At 35.3% G+C, this 21,460-nt stretch overlaps 2 protein-coding genes across 4 annotated transcripts in view; both read right to left on the minus strand.

Moving 5' to 3' along the window:
• Positions 1-211: 211 nt before the first annotated feature.
• On the minus strand, positions 212-640 carry LOC117683076 (neuroglobin). Its single transcript, XM_034451888.2, has one exon. It carries the CDS (start codon positions 638-640, stop codon positions 212-214), a length of 429 nt encoding a protein of 142 aa, XP_034307779.2.
• A 9,065-nt stretch (positions 641-9,705) lies between these two features.
• The window catches only part of LOC105345323 (4-hydroxybenzoate polyprenyltransferase, mitochondrial), a 281,500-nt gene continuing 269,745 nt past the window's right edge, over positions 9,706-21,460 (minus strand). The window contains exons 2-8 of one of the 3 annotated variants that reach the window (XM_066081710.1): positions 19,693-19,709; positions 18,118-18,671; positions 17,240-17,528; positions 16,152-16,232; positions 13,192-13,330; positions 12,241-12,429; positions 9,706-10,203 (exon numbers count right to left, since the gene is read on the minus strand). In XM_066081710.1, the coding sequence (XP_065937782.1) occupies positions 10,036-10,203; positions 12,241-12,429; positions 13,192-13,330; positions 16,152-16,232; positions 17,240-17,528; positions 18,118-18,586 (1,335 nt within the window). In that variant the 5' untranslated portion in view covers positions 18,587-18,671; positions 19,693-19,709 and the 3' untranslated portion in view covers positions 9,706-10,035. Of the gene's footprint in view, positions 10,204-12,240; positions 12,430-13,191; positions 13,331-14,863; positions 14,995-16,146; positions 16,233-17,239; positions 17,529-18,117; positions 18,672-19,692; positions 19,748-21,460 lie in introns of those variants that run through there. The other 2 variants (XM_066081709.1, XM_011453440.4) reach the window with 2 other exon arrangements.

Consider the following 21,460-nt stretch of genomic DNA (forward strand, 5'->3'; position numbering starts at 1 on the left):
ATGCTTGGTACATGCATGTACATTTAACGCTAAATTGCATCGGGTTGAAACGTTCTACAGAGTTATAACGTTCCAACCAACTATCAATAAATAAATCGAGCAAAAATCAACGCATATACATGTACTATATAGTCAGTTTGAAGCTTCACTCCATTGCTGATTCTTTTTATAAACAGGTTAGAGCAGAAATCGTTTTCAAGTTGCAGAATTTTCATTTTATCATATGTTTCCCTGCTTCTTCATCCATTGCCTGGCTGTACCCGACCTTCAACTGTTCCATTATAAACTCGAACACTTTAGTCCACGCATTTCTACATTTGTCGTCAAATACATCACCGAGTTCTTTTTCCCAAACATATAGCATTGCCTCTGTGAACACATCCCAATATTCCGGCTTGAATCCGCCGAACTCGACGTGCTGTTTTCCGAGCCCGATCAGTAAAGGCCCAAAGTACATGTACAGATTATTGATGTTGTCTATTGCTGCCCCAACTGCTTGCATGAACCGTGAAGCATGGCCATTAAAGTCGTGATCATTCCGCAGTAACTCCCCTTCTTTATTTCGGAACGGGAACAACTGTTTCAGATCGGGGTTAAGTTCGAAAATTCTTTCGAACACTTGGGTGCCATTATAAGACATGTCTTTAGCCAAATATTTCCAGGTTTTTTTAACAAGTCGTTTTTCACTTTCGTTCATTACCTCACATGATACATATGACGAAGGTTCCGGTCCGAAGGAAGATGGCGTCTTTGAAGAATTCTTGTTCGAAGTCGGGATTGCATCGAAAGAAGATGGCGAACATCCCATGGTGTCCCAGAATGTGCTTTATTTGCTCATATAAGACATTGCTGAAATCTAATTACAGACAAAATATTAAAAACAATATCCAAAATCAAATTTTTGACTTGTATATTTACCTGTTTGTCACTAGGATAATAAATATTTCTACGTCAAGGAACAGGGAACGCTATAAACAATTACTTTATCAGTAATTCCAGAAATGTTAAATGACAAAAGTCAATCAATTAACAACGTGTCATTAACTACTCAAGGCTGTCTCCTGATTGTTACAGTAAAAATTTCAATCAGAAGGTAAAGAACCACAATAGTCTATAAAAAATCAAGCAGTTGATACAAGAACATACGATATCAAAAAAAATTATACATTTACACCCAAATTTGAGATCAAGGGCAAAATGATGAAAATTAAAAAAAGAATAAACCTTGTTTAGATGACGTGGAATCCTCATCTCTGGTCGGTGTTGGTAGTTCGTCAACATTGTTGATTTCTTTATTGTGCCCAATAAATTCTGAGTTATTCTACAGGTAAGGCTCTGGAACAAAGAATCGATCTATTCAAAGGTGGTGAACGAGTCATATTCATTAGCTGTACCGACTGAAGATAGCATGAGAATAGGACAATTATTGTTTGAAAGCGGATGTTGGTCTTCGCTTTATATAAAAGCCCCTTAATAGCTTCAGCGGTTTTGTCTTTGTCAACGCAGAATGATGTTTTTGTTTACGCTCCAGGTGCTGTTGGCTAAATGGATATTTGTTGATTGGAATCTTAATTCTGAGTAAATTGTTTATTAAATAGATGGAAACATTAACTGATAAGATGGAACGGTTTTAATCTTAAGGAATTAATGGATTGTTGTTGGAACAATAAAGCCGATGTATGCTTGCTAATGATTATTAAAATATTGTAATAGTTATAGGAATGTACAGTGCCATGAAACGATTTATCAGTCCATAGCGATTCTGATATATAAGGCCAAACGTTTCCGCCTTCCAGTGATATTACAATAATGAATAGCATTTGAAAGATTATCATTTTACTAGAATATATATTATTATGAATCAGCTATGATATAAGTATTTCGAACGTACCTCCATTGCTGAAAATGTTGGCATATCTTTGGTTAATGGAATGTGTGAATATGAAAACTTTGATAGGGTTTTCCCTAGATGCACTTACATGTACATTTTAATGCATGATCGTTAAATTAATGTACATTTACCTTACTATGTTATATAGGCAATAAAACAGACTTCTACTTGTAAAAAAAAGTTTCAATATATCGTGCAGAATTCGTAACTGATAACAACCAAGAAATTCAATATACATGTACCCATGTCTATAAGTTAAAAAATGTGCTAAAAGATAGTTTCTTAAAGTTCAAAAGATTAAAGTTGGAGTTTACAACTTTTATTTTGGTAAATCCAACTTAAATCTTTGAATTTAAAAGTTAGAAATTGTGCAAAAATGTGCAAAAAGATAGTTTCTTAAAGTTCAAAAGATTAAAGTTGGAGTTTACAACTTTTATTTTGGTAAATCCAACTTAAATGATTTGAATAATGTTGGAAATTTCATTACAAGAACTCTTGTTACATTTATACATGTCTATACGCTTCCGTATTTTACTAAAATGGACACCTTTCCAGTGAATATTGTATTGAGCATTAAATAAATATTTACTATTCATAAATGAGAGATATATTTGTCAGTGAATTAAAACATAGGTATAATCACAGATTATATAACTCGCCGAGACGAGGCAACATAGAATAAGAAACCTATGACTCATATTCAGCATCCAGGCCTGTCAAGTACATAAGTATCATAAGACGCACCATCCATGCAAATTCAGTTCAGTTAGGACCAGTAATAACTAAGATATAATAATTATCAGAGGGCAACTGCTCCAAAAACTTTAACCAGCTCAAAAAACCATTAACCTCATTCAGCATCCGATACCTATGGTTCAGAACCAGCATTCAAGCCTGTCAAGTACATAAGAATCATAAGACGCACCATCTATGCACGTTTGGTGAAGTTAGGACCTGTAGTAACTTTACAATGGCTATCAAAGGGCGACTGCACCAAAAAACCTTAACCTGCTCCAAAAACTTTAACCTCCTCCAGCATCTGAAATTCATGGCCCAGATTCAGCATCCAAGCCTGTCAAGTCCATACGAATAGGTCCAGATGCATCATCCGTGCAAGTTTGGTGAAGTTAGGACAAGTAATAAAGGACCTGTATCAAAAACCTTTATAAGGTCCGGACGCCGACGCCGAGGGTATATAGCATAAGCTTCCCCCGACTTCGTCTCGTTAAGCTAAAAAAGTAACATTTGATCGATTTAAAACATATCACAATTACCACACATATAAAAGGTAAATCTATCGAAACAAAATGTTTGAGTGGATTGAAGTGATTTAAAGGGGAGGGGTATATTATTAACAATAAAATAGACATTACCCTACCCCCTACCCTGGCAAACATTATCACTCTGACCCCTCTTGAAAAAATTTCATCAACTCCTGAATTGCAATATGGCACTTATCATAATAATCTGTCCCGAGATATTTTTGCCGCATATCTTCTTCAGTCTTTCGATAGTTATAAATACCTCTTGTCTCAGACTATGTTCATTTAATATTATGAAAAAAATCTCAAGATTTCCAATTTGAAACACCTCCTTGAGCATGTCAGGTTTCGATACACGGCTAAAACTAACAAGAGGCCCATGGGCCACATCGCTCACCTGAGGAACAACAGGTATGATAAAATCAGCTTAATGGAGTCATAATACAAACTATCTGGACAATGTACAATAATACATGTAGATCCTGTATAAATAAAATCCATTTTCCCCTGGATATTCTTACGTTTATAATCATTAGTCCCTTTTCTAACAGGATGATTTTATAGTCATATCATATGTTGGGTATTGCAGTTCTCAAAAAGATCCTTAACAATAGTTTATATATGGGATATAAACGTACATCAACCTCTGAACCTTCTCGTGAGGCCAAAGAATTGTCCTGGGGCCAAAGTCTTAACAATTATAAAGAATCATCTGGCTGATTGGTTTCTGAGAAGATTTTTAAAGATTTACCCTATATATTCCTTTGTTAAGCTTTGACCCCCCCCCCCCATTGTGGCCCCACCCTACCTCATGGGATCATGATTTTCACAACTTTGAATTTACACTACCTGAGGATGCTTCCACACAAGTTTCAGCTTTCCTGGCTGATTAGTTTCTGAGAAGAAGATTTTTAAAGATTTACTCTATATAATCATATGTTAAACTTCGACCCCCCATTGTGGCCCCACTCTACCCCCAGGGGTTATTATTTTCACGACTTTAAAACACCTCTGAATCTACACTACCTGAGGATGCTTCCACACAAGTTTCAGCTTTGCCGGCTAATTAGTTTATGAGAAGAAGATTTTTAAAGATTTACTCTATATTCCTTCGTTAAACTTCGATCCCCCATTGTGGCCCCACCCTACCCCCGGGGGTCATGATTTTTACAATATTAAATCTACACTACCTGAGGATGCTTCCACACAAGTGTCAGCTTTCCTGGCCGATTAGTTTCTGAGAAAAAGATTTTTAAAGATTAACTCTATATATATTCCTATGTTAAACTTTGATCTCCCATTGTGGCCCCACCCTACCCCCGGGGGTCATGATTTTCACAAATTTGAATCTACATTACCTAATGATGCTTTTACACAAGTTTTAGCTTTCCTGGCTGATTAGTTTCTGAGAAGAAGATTTTTAAAGATTTACTCTATATATTCATTTGTTAAAATTCGACCCCCCTTTGTGGCCCCAACCTCAGGTGAGCTGAAAAGGTTAAGTTTACAATAAAATAAGTTGTTAAAGTTGGTTTCTGGAAGAACAGACTTTGAAAATTTTCTTAATAAATATTGACAATTTTTTTACTTTTTTAATCTTTAGTTTTTAAGATCTGTGTACAAACATAGAATTGTGAGCAAATCTCTTTATCTTGCTTATAATTCGAAGCTTAACACTTAAATATGGTTAGTAAATAGAAATTGTAAACAATTAAACACAAGAAACATGCACTACATGTATAACAAATAAAGAACGCAATTTATTTTTTCGAAATGAATCATATATATACATGTATATACCTACATATTTCCGTCAGCGATATCAAACTCTATGTAAACTAAATAAACTCGAGAAAATGCCGAGCATCTCAACAAAACCTATTGCATTAATCTATCATTACGCAAAAGATAATGCCGAATTACCGATAGAATGAATTGTATTTCAGTAGGCATCTACCCCTACATCAGATTTTGCTTAATTTGCGCAGGTTAACAGTTAACTGTTTGATTTACCGAAGTCTCTGTTTGATTTAATACGTAAAAATCACGAAATACAGACGATAGTTTCCAGGTTACAAAGCATAAATAATGAAAACGAAACGAAAATCAGAACAAGCGAACACCAACGTCATGTGTGAAAACTGTCAACGCTTTGAAATATTTAGCCTCAATTTACTTCACAAAATCGGCACCAATATATTTTGCATGTTTCAAAATTTCCCTTCAAACGCGAACTGTTGCACAACAAGCAAATTCATCATAATCAGATCGACCCTTTTTCGTATAATGTCATGGCTGCTTTAAACAAAGAACCTCGTTTTAGAAGTATGGAATACGAGTCTAGGTAAAATGGGTATGCAAACCCGGGCCGTGGCAAAATAAAAGCCGGGGCAGATCGGCAATCGTCAATTCCAAATACGCATTATTTTGCAGCAATATTTACAGCGAATACAAATATACTAGTCCATCAAATATCCTGAAATTTTAATGAGATTGGCAGATTAATAACTGCCAATCTTTTGTTTTGCCCTGGCCAAGTCTTGCCTACCCATTTTACCGGATGCCGAGCCCGAAGCTATTAAACTGATTGAAACACGCCTTTCCTATATTATTATTTTCGTAATAAGTCAGATTTGAAACAGAATTGCCCCTTAATTTTTGCAATTTATATTTTCCTTCCCATAAGGATAATATATGCTAAACTACGTTGAATTTGCCTCGGTAGTTCTTGAGAAGAAGATTTTTAAAAATGCACCCCCCTTTTTCTACAATTTTAAGGTTTTCTCCGCTTTGAAAACAGATCGGACTTTTATTTCTGCAATTTATATTCGCCCTCCCATAAAGATGCTTTGTGCCAAATTTGGTTGAAATTGGATAAGCAGTTTTAGAGAAGAAGTTCAAAATGTAAAAAGTTTACAGACGGACGGACGGACGGCATACGGACGACGGACAAAATGTGATCAGAATAGCTCACTTGAGCTTTCAGCCCAGATGAGCTAAAAACTATACGGTTATTTTCCATTGCTAAAGAGATGAAGTGTTAAATAAATTGTTTATGACTTTTAAGGGTGTTGTTTACTCAGGGTTTGAGTTCTCGAATTCGGATTGTTATAAAGTTCAATGTCATGAGTAAAATTTGTTCTAAACACAAAAAGTATCTGTGAAATGAATTATTATTGACATAACATTCGATATTTCTACTATATTATGGAATTATGCCAAAACAAAAATAGACTTTTAGCCAAACAGAGGAAATTCGAACTAAACTTTGCAGATTTTGTTTTCTGCTAAAACATTTTTGGAAGTACTCTAATATTAAAAGTTAAGATTTTATTTTTTAGTCTATATAATTTTGCATGTTTTCTGGTAGTGTTTCCTCATTTATTCATTATAATAACCGTATGGCATGAATTAAAAAAATATTGAAATATGCTTAAAAACGAGAAAAGACACCATATCTCAAAATTTTGATCATTGACCTCATATGAATTATATGCCAACATAATAAGATCAAAATAAATAGTTTAATACTATAAATGTTTTTGTATTATCATCATTCAATTTTTTGTAAAATTGGATCAAAAATGGGTAGGAATTTGAAAAGTGATAGAGGAAATTCGGACTGGAATATTTATAAAAATTGTGAAGGAAAACTTAATGCTTTGTATGTATTTAGTGTCAGTGCCATTCATAAATTGTATTACATTTTCAAAAGTGCTGAGCAATTTGTATTATTTTCACAATTAAGAAAATCTCAATCATAGTGTAAAATTTTAAGTGATTTTCCTTTAATTTTCCAAAAATATACAATGTCCATTAACTCAAAAAGTAGGTCATTGACCTACTTTTTTGAAAATGAAAAATAACACTACAATAAAAGGTCTATAACACACAATAGTTGGTTTTTCATTATCATCAGTGGAATTTTTTTTCATTCTGAGTAAACGTCATCCTTAAGGGACTCAAAATCAATTCACTATTAATATATCCATTAACTCATCCTAACACAATTCATTATAACATTACAATTTTACAAGAAATCAATGAATTTTTCTAAGGACTTTACATAACTTTGCTTATTCGAGATTCTGCTATATCTGTGTTCGTGCCAAATGAGTTTTACAATAACTGTAACAAACAAGAGGCCCATGGGCCACATCGTTTACCTGAGGAACAATAGGTATGATAAAATCAGCTTAATGGAGTCATAATACAAACTATCTGGACAATGTATAATAATACATGTAGATCCTGTATAAATAAAATCCATTTTCCCCCTTGATATTCTTATGTTTATACTGTCACAGTGGTTTTATCAATATCGATGAATACCAATTTTCGTGGATTTCGTTGTTAAGTTGATCAGCGAAATTAAATGTTTATTGAAGTGCAATTTCTAATAAGATTTTGTAATGATAGGGTCATTGGCCTCGAATTTATCTATCCTTGAAACTGTGATTTTCACTTTATCCACGAAAATTGATACCCTTGAATATTAATGAAACCACAGTCATCATTAGTCCCTTTTCTAACAGGATGATTTTATAGTCATATCACATGTTGAGTATTGCAGTTCTCAAAAAGATCCTTAAAGCTGACATGAATTCATAAAAGCATTTGGTCGCCATATTAGTATCGAACGCTCCTCTACTGTCACTGGGGTATATATACCGGTTCAAAAAGTTACGGTCGGTTGCTTTCCGATCGAGGCATTCAGGTCGCACGGACTTCTAAATGCATGAAATACACACTGTTGTAAAATGTTTGTAGCAAAGAATAAAGAAAACAACAATCAATGAAATACAAAATATATTTCTTCTGTGAATGGATTTCCCAGATATCTTTATTATTTTGCACAGACAGTGATACCTCACTTAGCATTCACATCGAACACGTGTGTCGTTCATACAGAGTGAATAACGTCTGCGTCTTTTTGAAAACCCCGGCGGCACTACATCCAACACAGTCAATAAATGATAGTAAATCCAAGAAAGTAACAACGTAGCATCGTTTCCATCCGTTTCTACAAAAGCGCTTTTTCTAAAACCCATGCGATCATTGACATTGCTCGATCTGCCACTGAGTGTTGTTTGCGCATGTGCGATGTTATAACATACATTGTACACAGGAAAACGGTCTACAATTATCGAGGAATGTTATAAGTATCTGCGCCTGGATTTCAATCTGTCTTGTTTCGCCGTTTATTGGATATATCTTGTGCAGCGGCTGTCATTTTATTTTTCTTCAAAACGCGTTTCTACACGTCTTTTCGTCCAAGGTAACGTGTTCGGGTGTATGAAATACCTGAATGCGGTGAAGCATGAATAGTTCTCTCCGCCTTATATAGGAGGTGTTTAGCGATGAGCAGAACAATAGAGATCGACAACTAATATGGCAGTAGTCAGAGATAAAAGGGAAATAATGCGTATTTATGAATTCATGTCAGCTTTAACAATTGTTTATACATGTATATGGGATACAAAGCTACATCAAACTCTGAACCTTCTAGCGAGACCAAAGAATTGTCCTGGGGCTAAAGTCTTAACAATTGTAAAAAATCATCTGGCTGATTAGTTTCTGTGAAGAAGATTTTTAAAAATTTACTTTATATATTCCTTTGTAAAACTTTAACACCCAACCCACCCTCCCCCCTCAATGTGGCCCCACCCTACCCCCAGGGATCATAAGTTTCACAACTTTGAATTTACACTACCTGAGGATGCTACCACACAAGTTTTAGCTTTCCTGGCTGATTAGTTTTTGAGAAGATTTTAAAAAATTTACTCTATATATTCCTATGTAAAACTTCGACTCCCCATTGTGGCCCCACCCTATCCCTGGGGATCATGATTTTCACAACTTTGAATTTACACTACCTGAGGATGCTTTCCTGACTGTTCAGTTTTAGAAGAAGATTTTTAAAGATTAACTCTATATATTCCTTTGTAAAACTTCAATCCCCCATTGTGGCCCCACCCTACCCCTGGGATCATGATTTTCACAACTTTGAATCTACACTACCTGAGGATGCTTCCACACAAGTTTCAGCTTTCCTGGTTGATTAATTTCTGAGAAGATTTCTAAAGATTTACTCTATTCATTCCTTTGTAAAACTTCGACCCCCTTTTGTGGCCCCACCATACCCCCGGGGGTCATAATTTTCACAACTTTGAATCTACACTACCTGAAGATGCTACCACACAAGTTTCAGTTTTCCTGGCTTAATGGTTCTTAAGAAGAAGATTTTCTCAAATTTTTTCATTAATTTCTAATCATCTCCCCTTGAAAAAGGGTGTGGCCCTTTATTTTCACAACTTTGAATCCCTTTTGCCTAAAGATGATTTGTGCTAACTTTGGTTGAAATTGGACCAGTAGTTCTTGAGAAGCTGTTGAAAATGTGAAAAGTTTACGGACGGACAGACGGACGAGAGACAAAATGTGATCAGAAAAGCTCAATTGAGCTTTCAGCTCAGGTGAGCTTAAAATGATAGTAGAAGAGAGATCCACAGAGCGATACTTGAATAGAGAGAAAAATACTGAAACAAACATGCATTTATATTAGCCTTTTTATTTCCTGAGTTATATATCCTGGAAATACATAGATCTCATATGAAGAGAGCATAATAACAATTAAGGAAGGATTTTACAAGCCTGTTAGACAAGCATATTCAAATACAGGACGAATAAAAGTATAAAACATACAAAGATTTTAAAAAAAAAACACATAAATTTTAAAAACTTATTAGATTTAACTAATCTTAATTTCAATGCAGCTTTGCTCATAAAATATTATACAATGTACTTGGTACATATTTTACATGCTTTAACAAGAAAAAAGCTGCAAAAATGTTAAATCTATTAAAATTTCTTTGAGAAAGTTTATCAATGGGTAACAGTTTTTTCCTGTTCCACTGATTTGTCGGAACTTTTTTCCTCCTTTTTCAAGAGATTTCCTAAAACAATTCCCATGAACATGACAAAGCCAAGCTGGGTGTTGGAGCGGAACTTGCTGGCACAGTCATCGGGGTTGTTAAGGTCTACCGTATACAACTGTAATACAAGAGAGATAGAGAGTTTAGTGCACATTACATTGAGGCAATAAACCAAATACAGTGGGGCCTCAGATATCCGGACGCTTCAGTTTAAGGACCATTTTATTTGGGAACAGATTTTTTATACGTTATTTTGTCTCATTTATCCGGAATTTCGCGTTCCGGTTCCAGACGGTCTGTTTTCACCACAAAACACTAATTTACTACTAATCTTGCTTCATTTAACCGGATGGTAAACTTTGATGATACCCTACTCAGTACAAAAGATTACCCCTGTCAGTTAAGTTTCACACCTTTTTTACGTGCTAGACCCTCATGAGTAGCTTGTATAAATACACTGACTTCCCAAATCACTTTCAAAAATTGGAAAATTGCGAACAACAGTGTATCACACACATATCACACTTGGACAGAAAGAATTCAGCTAGATTCGGTTATCATTATTGTCCGGTTAATATTTCATGACAAAATAATAAAATAAAGCAGAATTCTTTATCTCTTAAAAATGTTCACTCTAGCATGTGTTGCTATATGGTATGAAAGGCAAAAAAAACAAGTATCAACACTGGGAGCCATTGCATACAAATACATTTTCATTCATGACAACAATAGACACATTTCAGATATCCGGACGCTTCACCCATCCGGACGATTCAACTTGGGAACGAAAGCGTCCGGATAACTGAGGCTCCACTGTAATATATGCCCAGTACAAGTTTATACTACATTATTTTTACCTGTATACAACATAATTGACACTATCACAAAATAATACAAGCCTTTTATTATTAAAAGCAAGGAATTAATTTCTGTGTAAAATTGCGAGAAGCAGCCCTTACAAATTTGAAAATCTTGCTCTTATTTTTCAGGCAGTTTTGAGTAATTGCATAAAATAAGGAATTTACAGTAGCCTAATCTTTATTCCTAACATTTAGATAACTTTTTCCATCAGCCATCACCATATCTAAACTGATCCATCTGGATTCAGCACTCAACTGTTTAGATACAGGGGGACAGTTCTCAACTGCTGAGCTACTTGAACTTAATCCTCACCTGAGGAGTTATGTTGGCTCAGTTTTTAGGGAGGAATTAGTGATTTGAACTCACTTAAGGAGTTAGGTTGACTCAGTACACACCTGGAGAGTAAGGTTTACTCAGTTCTCATCTAGTGAGCTACTTGAACTCAATAACTCCCTGTAGAGCAATGTCAACACAGTTCATGCAAGCTATGTAAGCTCGAGCTCATTCCTCAGCAGATGAGCTATGTGGGCTCAGTTCTCCCCTGGTGAGCCACGTACAAACATTTCTAACCTGGTTAGCTATGTGGGCTCATTTCTCATCTAGTGAGCTTGAGCTTTGTGGACTCAGTACTCAGCTGGTGAGGAATGAGGCCTCAGTACTCACCTGGTAAGCATTGTGATATCAGTTCTAACCTGATGAGCTATGTGGACTTGGTTCTAAACTGGTGAGCTAAGTGAACTTAGTTCTTACCTAGTGAGCTATATAGGCTCATATCTCACCTGATGTTGACTTACTTCTCATCTGGTAAGCAATGCAAACTCACTACTCACCAGGTGAGGTATGTCAACGCAGTTTTCAACAAGAGAGCTATGCTGACTCAGTATTCACCTGGTGAGCTATATGGGTTAAGTTTTTGCCCTGTAAGTTATGTGGACTTGGTGCTTACCTGGTGAGCTATGCGGACTTGGTGCTTACCTGGTGAGCTATGTAGACTTGGTGCTTACCTGGTGAGCTATGTGGACTTGGTGCTTACCTGGTGAGCTATGTAGACTTGGTGCTTACCTGGTGAGCTATGTGGACGTGGTGCTTACCTGGTGAGCTTTGTGGACTTGGTGCTTACCTGGTGAGCTTTGTGGACTTGGTGCTTACCTGGTGAGCTATGTGGACTTGGTGCTTACCTGGTGAGCTATGTGGACTTGGAACTTACCTGGTGAGCTATGTAGACTTGGTGCTTACCTGGTGAGCTATGTGGACTTAGAACTTACCTGGTGAGCTATGTGGACTTGGTGCTTACCTGGTGAGCTATGTGGGCGGCGGTCAGTGACACAGTTGTGTAGTATGGCCAGGTCTGGTCACACATTTTCCCCGTCAGAACAAGGAGGGACACCATGGCAGTCCCAAACCCAGTCAGCCAGACTTTGGTGTTATCCCCAAACTTCAGGGCAGTGGACTTCACCCCAATCAGCATGTCATCATACTTGTCCTTGTCAATGCAACAATAAAAATCTCTCTAATAAGATTACTCATACTGGTGAAATTTCTTGCTTCTGTACAAGGTATTGTAATTGTAAATATAGCAATGGATCTCTTTAAGAATATTACTATGTCTTCTAAGCCTTTTTACAAAATAAACAAATCTTTAAAATTGAACAAAAGGAATGTATTAATCAACTTATTGTAGAGATGCTAAATGTTCAATGGACCAAAGGCGGCAATGCTTTAAATAAAAAGGCACTTTAGTAAAAAGCACTTAAACATTGATACATGCACATGTACGTATTTAATAGTTCTGAAATTAATACATGTATAAGAGACCACTGCTCAAAATTCTATTCTACAATCTCTTTAAAAGAATGTGTATATATTGAATATATATTAATACAATTTGTACAAATATACAAAAGTTCAAGTATAAACTTAAGTATAAACATGTTTTTCAATAAAAATCTTAAGGAGGTTCGAGTGTGATCAAATTATTCATCAGATCTAGCTAAAAATTTTAAATATAGTATTTTTTGCCACTAACATTTAGTAACAAAAAATCCCAATATTTTATCTCTAAAATTGTTATTATCCTCCTATATTCTAATACAGACTGGGCTCTTCGTCTCCAGGATATTGATATACTGGTTGTCTAAAAATGGCAACCACCACCCAGCCCTTTAATTAAAAAAAGAAAAGAAGAAAAAAAAATGTGAAACTTCCTGAATCACATGCAAATGACTGAACAACTACATGCACTCACTTGATGAGCATAAATGGTGTCGTAGACCATGGTCCAACAAAAGCCACTAGAATACAGAGGAAGGACGGACAGAGGGTCGAGGGAACCTGTGACAGCGGACCAGCCAAGCAGAGCTCCGTAGTTAAAAGTCAGCCCTAGAGTTGGGAAACAAAGCAGTTCAAGTTTCATAGAAAACGAAGGCGATGTGATTCAAAGTCAGCTGTCTTCAAACCAGAGCAGATTTTTTTTTTGCTAGGTTATTTCAAATCGTTAGCTATATGTGTTAACTAAGCAATGGAATCCTCGCTGTATTATCTTAAAGAATTTGGGAGAGAAGAATTTCAGAAAAAAAAAAATTTGGCAGAATATATGCAGGGAAGTTGTGTATTATCAAACATAATTTGGAATATCAACTTCAAAAACATAGTAAAAAAAAAGATTTTAGAGAAGAACAGAAGTCCAAACATATTCAAATAACAATTCCTGGAAATTTGCTGAAAAAGTGTTAAGTGGCCTGGAATGTTCAGCTACTGAATCAAGTGTCAGGACATCTCTATTTTTTTTTTTGTAATTTTTCATGCATAAATGAAGTACCAACTTTGCATAACAGATAATTGCTGCATTGATCTGGTATACCAGGCTGCCACAGGTTTTCCATTTTTCATAAATCAACAAATGAAGGAAAGGGGGACTACTTGCAAAGAAAACATCACACAAAAAGGCTATACCAGTGCATTTTTTTCTACCAAATTCAATTGCCGGTAGTTAATTAATCTAGCACATGATCATGAACTTTTCGAAATGCAAACATACTTATACAGGAGATTTTTCTTTTAAGTAAATACATTTCATGAGCATAATAAAAAATATGGATTTGCTTCCTTCTTTCAATGTACGATAAGTACTAGGTTTAGTGCCACTGCTTTATTTGTACATAATATCTGAAAAGACTTATCTTTACCATACAAGTACCGGTATCTAATACCTATATAACTACCAAGGATTTCTACTCAGTACATCTGATTGTTCAGAATTCTAAAAGAATCTTAATCATGTTTCGTTGACAATTATTTTGTATCCCCCCCCCCCCCCCCCCAAAAAAAAGAATATATTGAAACTTCCAATTCCTTTACATGTACATATAAAAAAAGAAATTCTGATATACTAGCACGCAAAGTTAATTCATATCTTTTTCTGTTTGAGTATTTACATGAACATGTACATAGAGAGTTTTAAAAATAGCTAGTTTTTCTCCGAGATGTGATTTTTATTTCTCCTTTGACTGTCCATTTGTAAATGTACATATATCTGCATGCAAGTGACCATTGAATAAAAGTGTACAACAGCTAAAGAACTACAGAAATCTGAAGCAAGTTCAGCATTGCAAGCACTTGCGAGAACTCACAATTCTAAATATACCTCAGATCATGCTCATAAAAATACAATAGGGATGGACACATTTAACAGCATGCTAAAGATATTGATATTAAATGTGAGTAATAAAGAACTAATAAACAAGGCTACTTAGATTATGTGTGGTTTAAAGTACTAAAAGAAGTAGAATATAGGCATGATGAAATTGTAATAACTTAAGATAAAACTGTGCATTCATGATTATTATTTCAGCAAAGCGTTTCAGGCATTAACGCACCATTTAATTCTGTGTTATAAAGAAAGGGAAGGCTACTGATACCTGATGGGAGTAAATGGTATCATAGAAAATAGTATACAGAACACAGGCCAAGTAAAGGGGAATAGCCGGTGTCTGTAGGCAGCCGTGAATACCAGACCAGGCGAGCAGAACGCCCCAGTTCAGAGTGACTCCTGTCAAAGCAGAAATAACTGTCAACAATCTGACACATTTCTATATAGTATTTAATTGTAATATATAATGCAATTACCATTAAATATGTAATCAATGTAATTTGTTAAACATTTTGCAAAAAAAGAAATGTTGATGTAATATGTTAACATATTCAATTTGATATACATATAAGTAGTTGAAATTTGTTAAACATAATGCAATATTTGCATTCCCACTGTAAGCCCATACGGAGGAGCTGCAATTATTTCTCTATAATCGCAATTGCTCTGTCTGTATACTATGACGTCATAAAGGTGTAACGTTATATATACTTTTCCATGACGTTATAGATTTAAACCACTATACGATACATCATGTGTTTTTCTCCAACTCCATAAAATTGATGTATTTAATTAAAACATGTTTTTGATAACATTTTAAAGGAATTACTGTTTTAACATATCATTGATTCTGTTAACAAATCTATATGAATTAAAAAGATACATTTCAGTCTGAATGTTTACTTTTGATGCAAAAGCTAAATGTCAAGGTCTAGGCTTATACAGGGTATTTGCGAGTGGTAAAATGCAAAGATAAGTAATAAACAACTATTATTTAGTGAACATGGCATTATGAATAGCAACTGCTCTACTGGCATATTTTCCATGATGCGCTAGCGCGCATCATGGAATATGCCAACAGAGCAATTGCTATTCATAACGCCATGTTCACTAAATAACGTTGTTTATTTCTTAAATGAAAATATTTGGTTAAAATACATTTGATTAGTTTACATGTGTCATTTATAATGATATTTACTATCATTTAAAACTTAATTTATCATTAATGTCAATTGCGATAGCTTGAATAGGGAGTCATTATAATTTATTTACAGTACCTTTAATAAATTTATTTAACCATGATAACCTCAAACAAATGTCTCAGTAAATTATTAGTAGATTTTACAACAATCAAACAATTCAAGTATAATGATGAATTTTGTGCTTTTTAGATTAATTCAGAAAGTGAGCACCATATCTGGTTTTTAGTTAATTAAATACCTTTAAAACATGTACTTGCAAAGAATCTAAATCAATAATAAATTAGCAGAGTATCAAAGATGTAAAACCCTTTCAGCATGAAAGAAATGATATACATTTGTAAAGACTTGCCTAAGAATGCCTGGGGCCAGAATGTGATCCTTTTGGCGAGGGGATAGGTGATCACTAGCCCCATTGATGCAGCACCCAGAACCACACTGAAATGTATAAAAGGAACATAACACACATATTTTAAATGCAAAATATACATATATTGTGGTTTTGTTGTTACTTACAAATAATTATATACAGTCAAACTTCGTTATCTCAAACTAGATTGGACTGTTAAAAAACTTCGAGATATCCAAGTATTCGAGATATCGAGGGCAAAATACTAAATAAACAAGGGGTTGGGTCTTACAGATCACTTCGACATATCCATTGTATTCGAGATATCAGTGTTCGAGATATCGAAGTTCAACTGTAATATAATATAAAAAATATTCATAAAAGTTCATGGATCTTTGTTGTTTACTTCAAATGCTAATCAATATAAACAGAAAACTGTGTTGGCAGAGCCATTATCTACCTACATGTACTGACATATAGAAGGTATCCTGAAACTGATTTTTTTTGGAATTCCATGAAAATTTGATGCTCACAAATACTGATGAAGTCACAGTACAAAATAAACAAATGTATTCTGGTACATAAATTCTATTTTCCATGGTTTCCAAGTTTGTTAATTGATATACAGTAGTAACAGTCTAAGAAGCTGCATGCTTATCTTTCTCTTTGGTCAGGATATAAATGACACATTCTCAGGTAACTAAATAAGCTAGCTTGTTTATGTCCAATTTTAATATCTACTTTTTGTGCAAGGGCAGTAATCACTGCACTTGAAAAATATGGCATTACCGCTTTTATAGTAGTTGCATTTTTTTTTTAAATCTCCACACAAATGCCATTTATATCATCTTTTTCATCTGAATAGAAATTAACATGTATGAAACAAACAATCTAATTAGATTGTAAAACAAATGAATACTTTTGGATGTTAAATATTTAGACTTTGTTTCTAATTAATTACCACAACAAACAACACTGACTGAGATGTTGGTAACCTGTACCAATTTAACTGCACAAGAATATACCCAGGGACATCAGACTTCTTTTCTAATATTGTCAAAGAAATATCAAACAAAATCACTGAGGCTTGAGTTACCTGTACCAGTTGAGCTGCACAAGAATACCAAGAGACACGGACAACATCCCCGCCAAACACACCAGTCCCTGAAACTGGGACAGCTCGCCGCTGGCCATGGGGCGTAGCTTTGTCCTCTCCACTTTCCTGTCAATGTCCTTATCCCACATGTCGTTGATGATGCATCCCGCCCCTCTCATAAAGAATGCGCCGGCCCCAAACAGAGCCAGCAGCCACAGGCTTGGCAGAGTTCCAGGGGCTGATGCCAGGGCAATACTCCAGGTGCAGGGCCAATACAGTAACCACGTACCTGAAATTTGTTGAGGGAGAAATATACCTATAATATGAACAATGCAAGTTACAAGCAACATTACTATTCAATTTTAATTGAAACAAAATGAGATAAATATACCACTATGCTCATCATAGGCTACATGGTATCAATATTTTTTCAGGTTTGCACATATCCTCATTTCATAAAAAATCTATTGTACCATGTTAATACAAATGCTGATAAGAGACGCCTTTAATAATCTTGAGAAAATACTGTTTACAGAGAAATTTTTGCCTCCATTTAATTTTTCCTCAATAAAGTAATACCTAAACTTTATTGACAAATCTAATAAAATCAAAATGGGAAGAAGATATTTATAGTAAACTGAAACACAAGCTGGTCGCAAAATCAAAGTTATCTATTGATTGTGAAACACAAGGCCAAATTTAATCAACATTAATCAAATCAAATGTACAAGTAAATTTGGGCAAATATGACTTGTAAACAGTATTTAAATGACCACACTTACAATATACAGTAATACCTAGAGATTTATCAAATCTTTTTTATACATAAATGTGATAAATGATACATGTACGGTATAGAGTATAATATGAGAAATTACCAATAGGTTTGTCAAATCTTATTAATCGCATATAAGGTTGTAAAGCTGGTGGGGATGCCTCTAGTATTCCTTGGGGAGAAAAACTTGCGTTTCTTCTTGGAACAAAGCTACCATTCTTTAAACACTGAGTGTTTGATGCTGACACATTTTCCCCTAGTACATTGGAAGATACTGTCACTGAGTGAAAGCTATGCGCATGTCTCCAGTAAACATTGTCTGTTGGCAAGATTTTGCTCCCACAATTCATGTTGACTTTGTCCGTCTGGTGTACACTGCACAGCTTTTTAGACTGAGGTAAAAAATCTTGGTTCAAGCAGATGAACTTGGATTGTCTTTTGTAAAATCTATTGTCTGAAATTTTGGTTTGGCTGTTGAAGTGCCAACTGCCATTGGTAAAGGCTAATGCCAGGTGTTTTGATAAAGATGGATCCTGTCGGAATAAATGTGTGACTGGTTTCCTCAGCATCATGACTGCATGTATGAATAAACAGTGGAGAGAAAAGTCTTTAAACAATGTTTTCCATTATATCAAACGTGATCCAAGCACAAGGCAACTGGAAAGGTAAAAAAATTCCTACATTAGTTAGAACATGTTTTTACACTGTTTTAAAAAGACAAATTAACACACATAAAAATCATCCAATTTTTTACCATAAAATAATCTATCAATACAATCATGTAAACATGTTAACAACAGATAGTCTAGATTTGACACACTTGGTCAGATAGCGGCAATAATGTAGCCCTCTCCCAATTTTTTTTGGGGGGGAGAAGGCTACAATTCCATAGGATCTCCGTAATGCTGCAAGTGCTGGAGTGATTCACTCCTGCAACAATTTCAACTCAAATTTTATATAAATGACAATAACATTTGCATTTCATACCTGAACTCAAACATCGTAGGCATAAATAAATCCAAAAATATCAAGTATAGTCCATATATCGGTTATTTTTCGTGTATGTCAACAACGCAGGTTGAAATAGTCCGCCAGCAGCGGCTTCCGGCTTTATTGGATTTGATTACGCCCCGAACAAAATTATCACCACATAACAGCTGCATAATACTTAAAGAATGATTCCTTATTCATTATATAAATACATATATAGATAGGGTATATATCGCCTCTCTTCCCCTACATTTAACGACTTATTCATAGAAACTCAGAGGCCTGTATTGAAAATTACTTTGCCAAACTTTGTGTTGCAGCAACTTGCAGGTATAGAGAATTTTTGGCGAGAGCTCACAAGCACCCGCTCTGTTCAACACGCTTTTGGAAAATCAAGCGCGCCCACAGGGGCTCGTCACGAAGTTTTTTCAACCTTCTATATATACCACTTCTATACTATATTTTATAGTATAGAAGTGGTATATATAGAAGGTTGAAAAAAACTTCGTGACGAGCCCCTGTGGCGCGCCCGGTGTACATGTACATACGTAGATGTACTTTGCAATGGTGAAGTGTCAATAATACTTGTTGTGCTTGACCAAACGATCACATCGTCAACAAATATTGTATTGTCTCTGCACACCTTCACTAAAGTGTTTTAGCACACATTAATAAGAGAAATATTCACCTTTTCACGGGTCATTCTTTCTCGGAATATCCGTACAACCGGAAGTTAAAAAAATAATTAGCAGTCGTACTTGGAATGAGTCGCACGACAAAAAAATATTCCAGTACATCGCGCGTTTATCAGAAACCATTAAAAATTTTAGATGGATGCTACTAACAATAAAAAAAACCGCCTCACAGGGGCAGATACTAATTAATTAATGACACATCACAAATTTAAACTATGAAGAAATCGTGCATCACTGAGGCACGTAGCATCAGGAGAGGGAAGGGGGCAGGGGGCCTGCCCCTCCCCCCCCCCCCATTTTTTGCGTGATTTTTCTTAAAATTAGGTACAAAAAATTGAATTAACATGGAGTTGCCCCCCACTTTTATGGGACTATGAAAAAATTTGATTGAAAATAATGAAATAAACAGTCAAAAGTATTCTCCCCCCCCCCCCCCCGAAAAATACAAGGGGCAGGAATTACAGGCAGAGGGATGATAAAATACTGTAAAAGACGGGTCTGCATTATACTTCAGTGCGTACAGTTTACATCAAAAGCAATTTCCAAGTAAACTCAAAGTAAACCCCGAGTAAACCGAAAATAAACACCAAGTGGACCCAAATTTTCAAAAAGTGTACCCCAAAAGTAAACCCAGGGTTTAGTTGGGGTTTACTCTGGTGTTTGGTTGGATATGATCGGTACTGTACATGCATATACATGTACAGTACATAAGCAATTTCGCCACATATGATTCTCATATGTATATTGCCTTTCATATGAGAATCATATGATAATCATATGTGTATCATATGTATATTGAATCATATGAGTATCACATATGGCAGATCATATGAGAATCATATGAACACTCATGTGTGGATCATATGTGGCGAAGTTGCCTGTATATGATACAAAAAACCAAACAAACAAACAAGAAAAAAAAGGAAACATAACAAATAACAAAAACTAAAGCATGCAACAGCCAGGTTATTATAATATATCATTGTGAAGGTCAAACAGGTCAGAAACTAAACGGGGTAAAAAAAAAAAAGAGCAATTTTTAAATCTTCATTAATGTCACTCCCGTCATGATGTCACCTCTTTATTCATTTCTATAGAAACAAATCAAACATTAAAAAAAAACATATGTATAACGTGGGAATTATGAGGAGGTTCGGAATGGGGGGGGGGGGGGGGGGCTTGATCCCCAATTTCTTTCCAAGTGCGCTGCCCCATTAGCACGCTGACCCGTCCCCTATAAAGAGTTATCCCTCTTTCAATGCTATCGCTTGATCAACAGAGATATCCATCACTCAAAACTCAAAGTATCTTCACCATTTAGGCAATTTCATTCACAAAAAGAAACTGTACGAACACTATCTTTCTTTTTATATTACCAAGATATGTCAATAAATCTAGACATGGTCCATATAAAACTAACGATTATCGTAACAATATATTTCTATCCTTGAGGTTTATTGCTTCATTAGATTAGGGTTTTGTGTGAAATTTGTGAGTGCAGCATCCTGCTCACAGAAAGAAAAAAAAACGCGTGCGAATGTGACGTTTCCAAAGCGCCAAAGGTACACTGGCAGATTGACTTCATGAAGTACTGAAAGATAAGAGGGGATATTAAACATCGGGTTAGGAGACATAAAGAGTCGGGTTAGGAAGTTTCGTGACAAATTCCAGACTCGGCTATCACGGGCTATCTGACTCGATAGCCGGCAAAATCGTTTGCTAGTTTTGAGGAAGAAGAGAAGGGAAAAAAAAGACCACGAT

Source organism: Magallana gigas, chromosome 4, assembly GCF_963853765.1.
Source record: "Magallana gigas chromosome 4, xbMagGiga1.1, whole genome shotgun sequence".
In the NCBI taxonomy this organism is placed as follows: domain Eukaryota; kingdom Metazoa; phylum Mollusca; class Bivalvia; order Ostreida; family Ostreidae; genus Magallana; species Magallana gigas.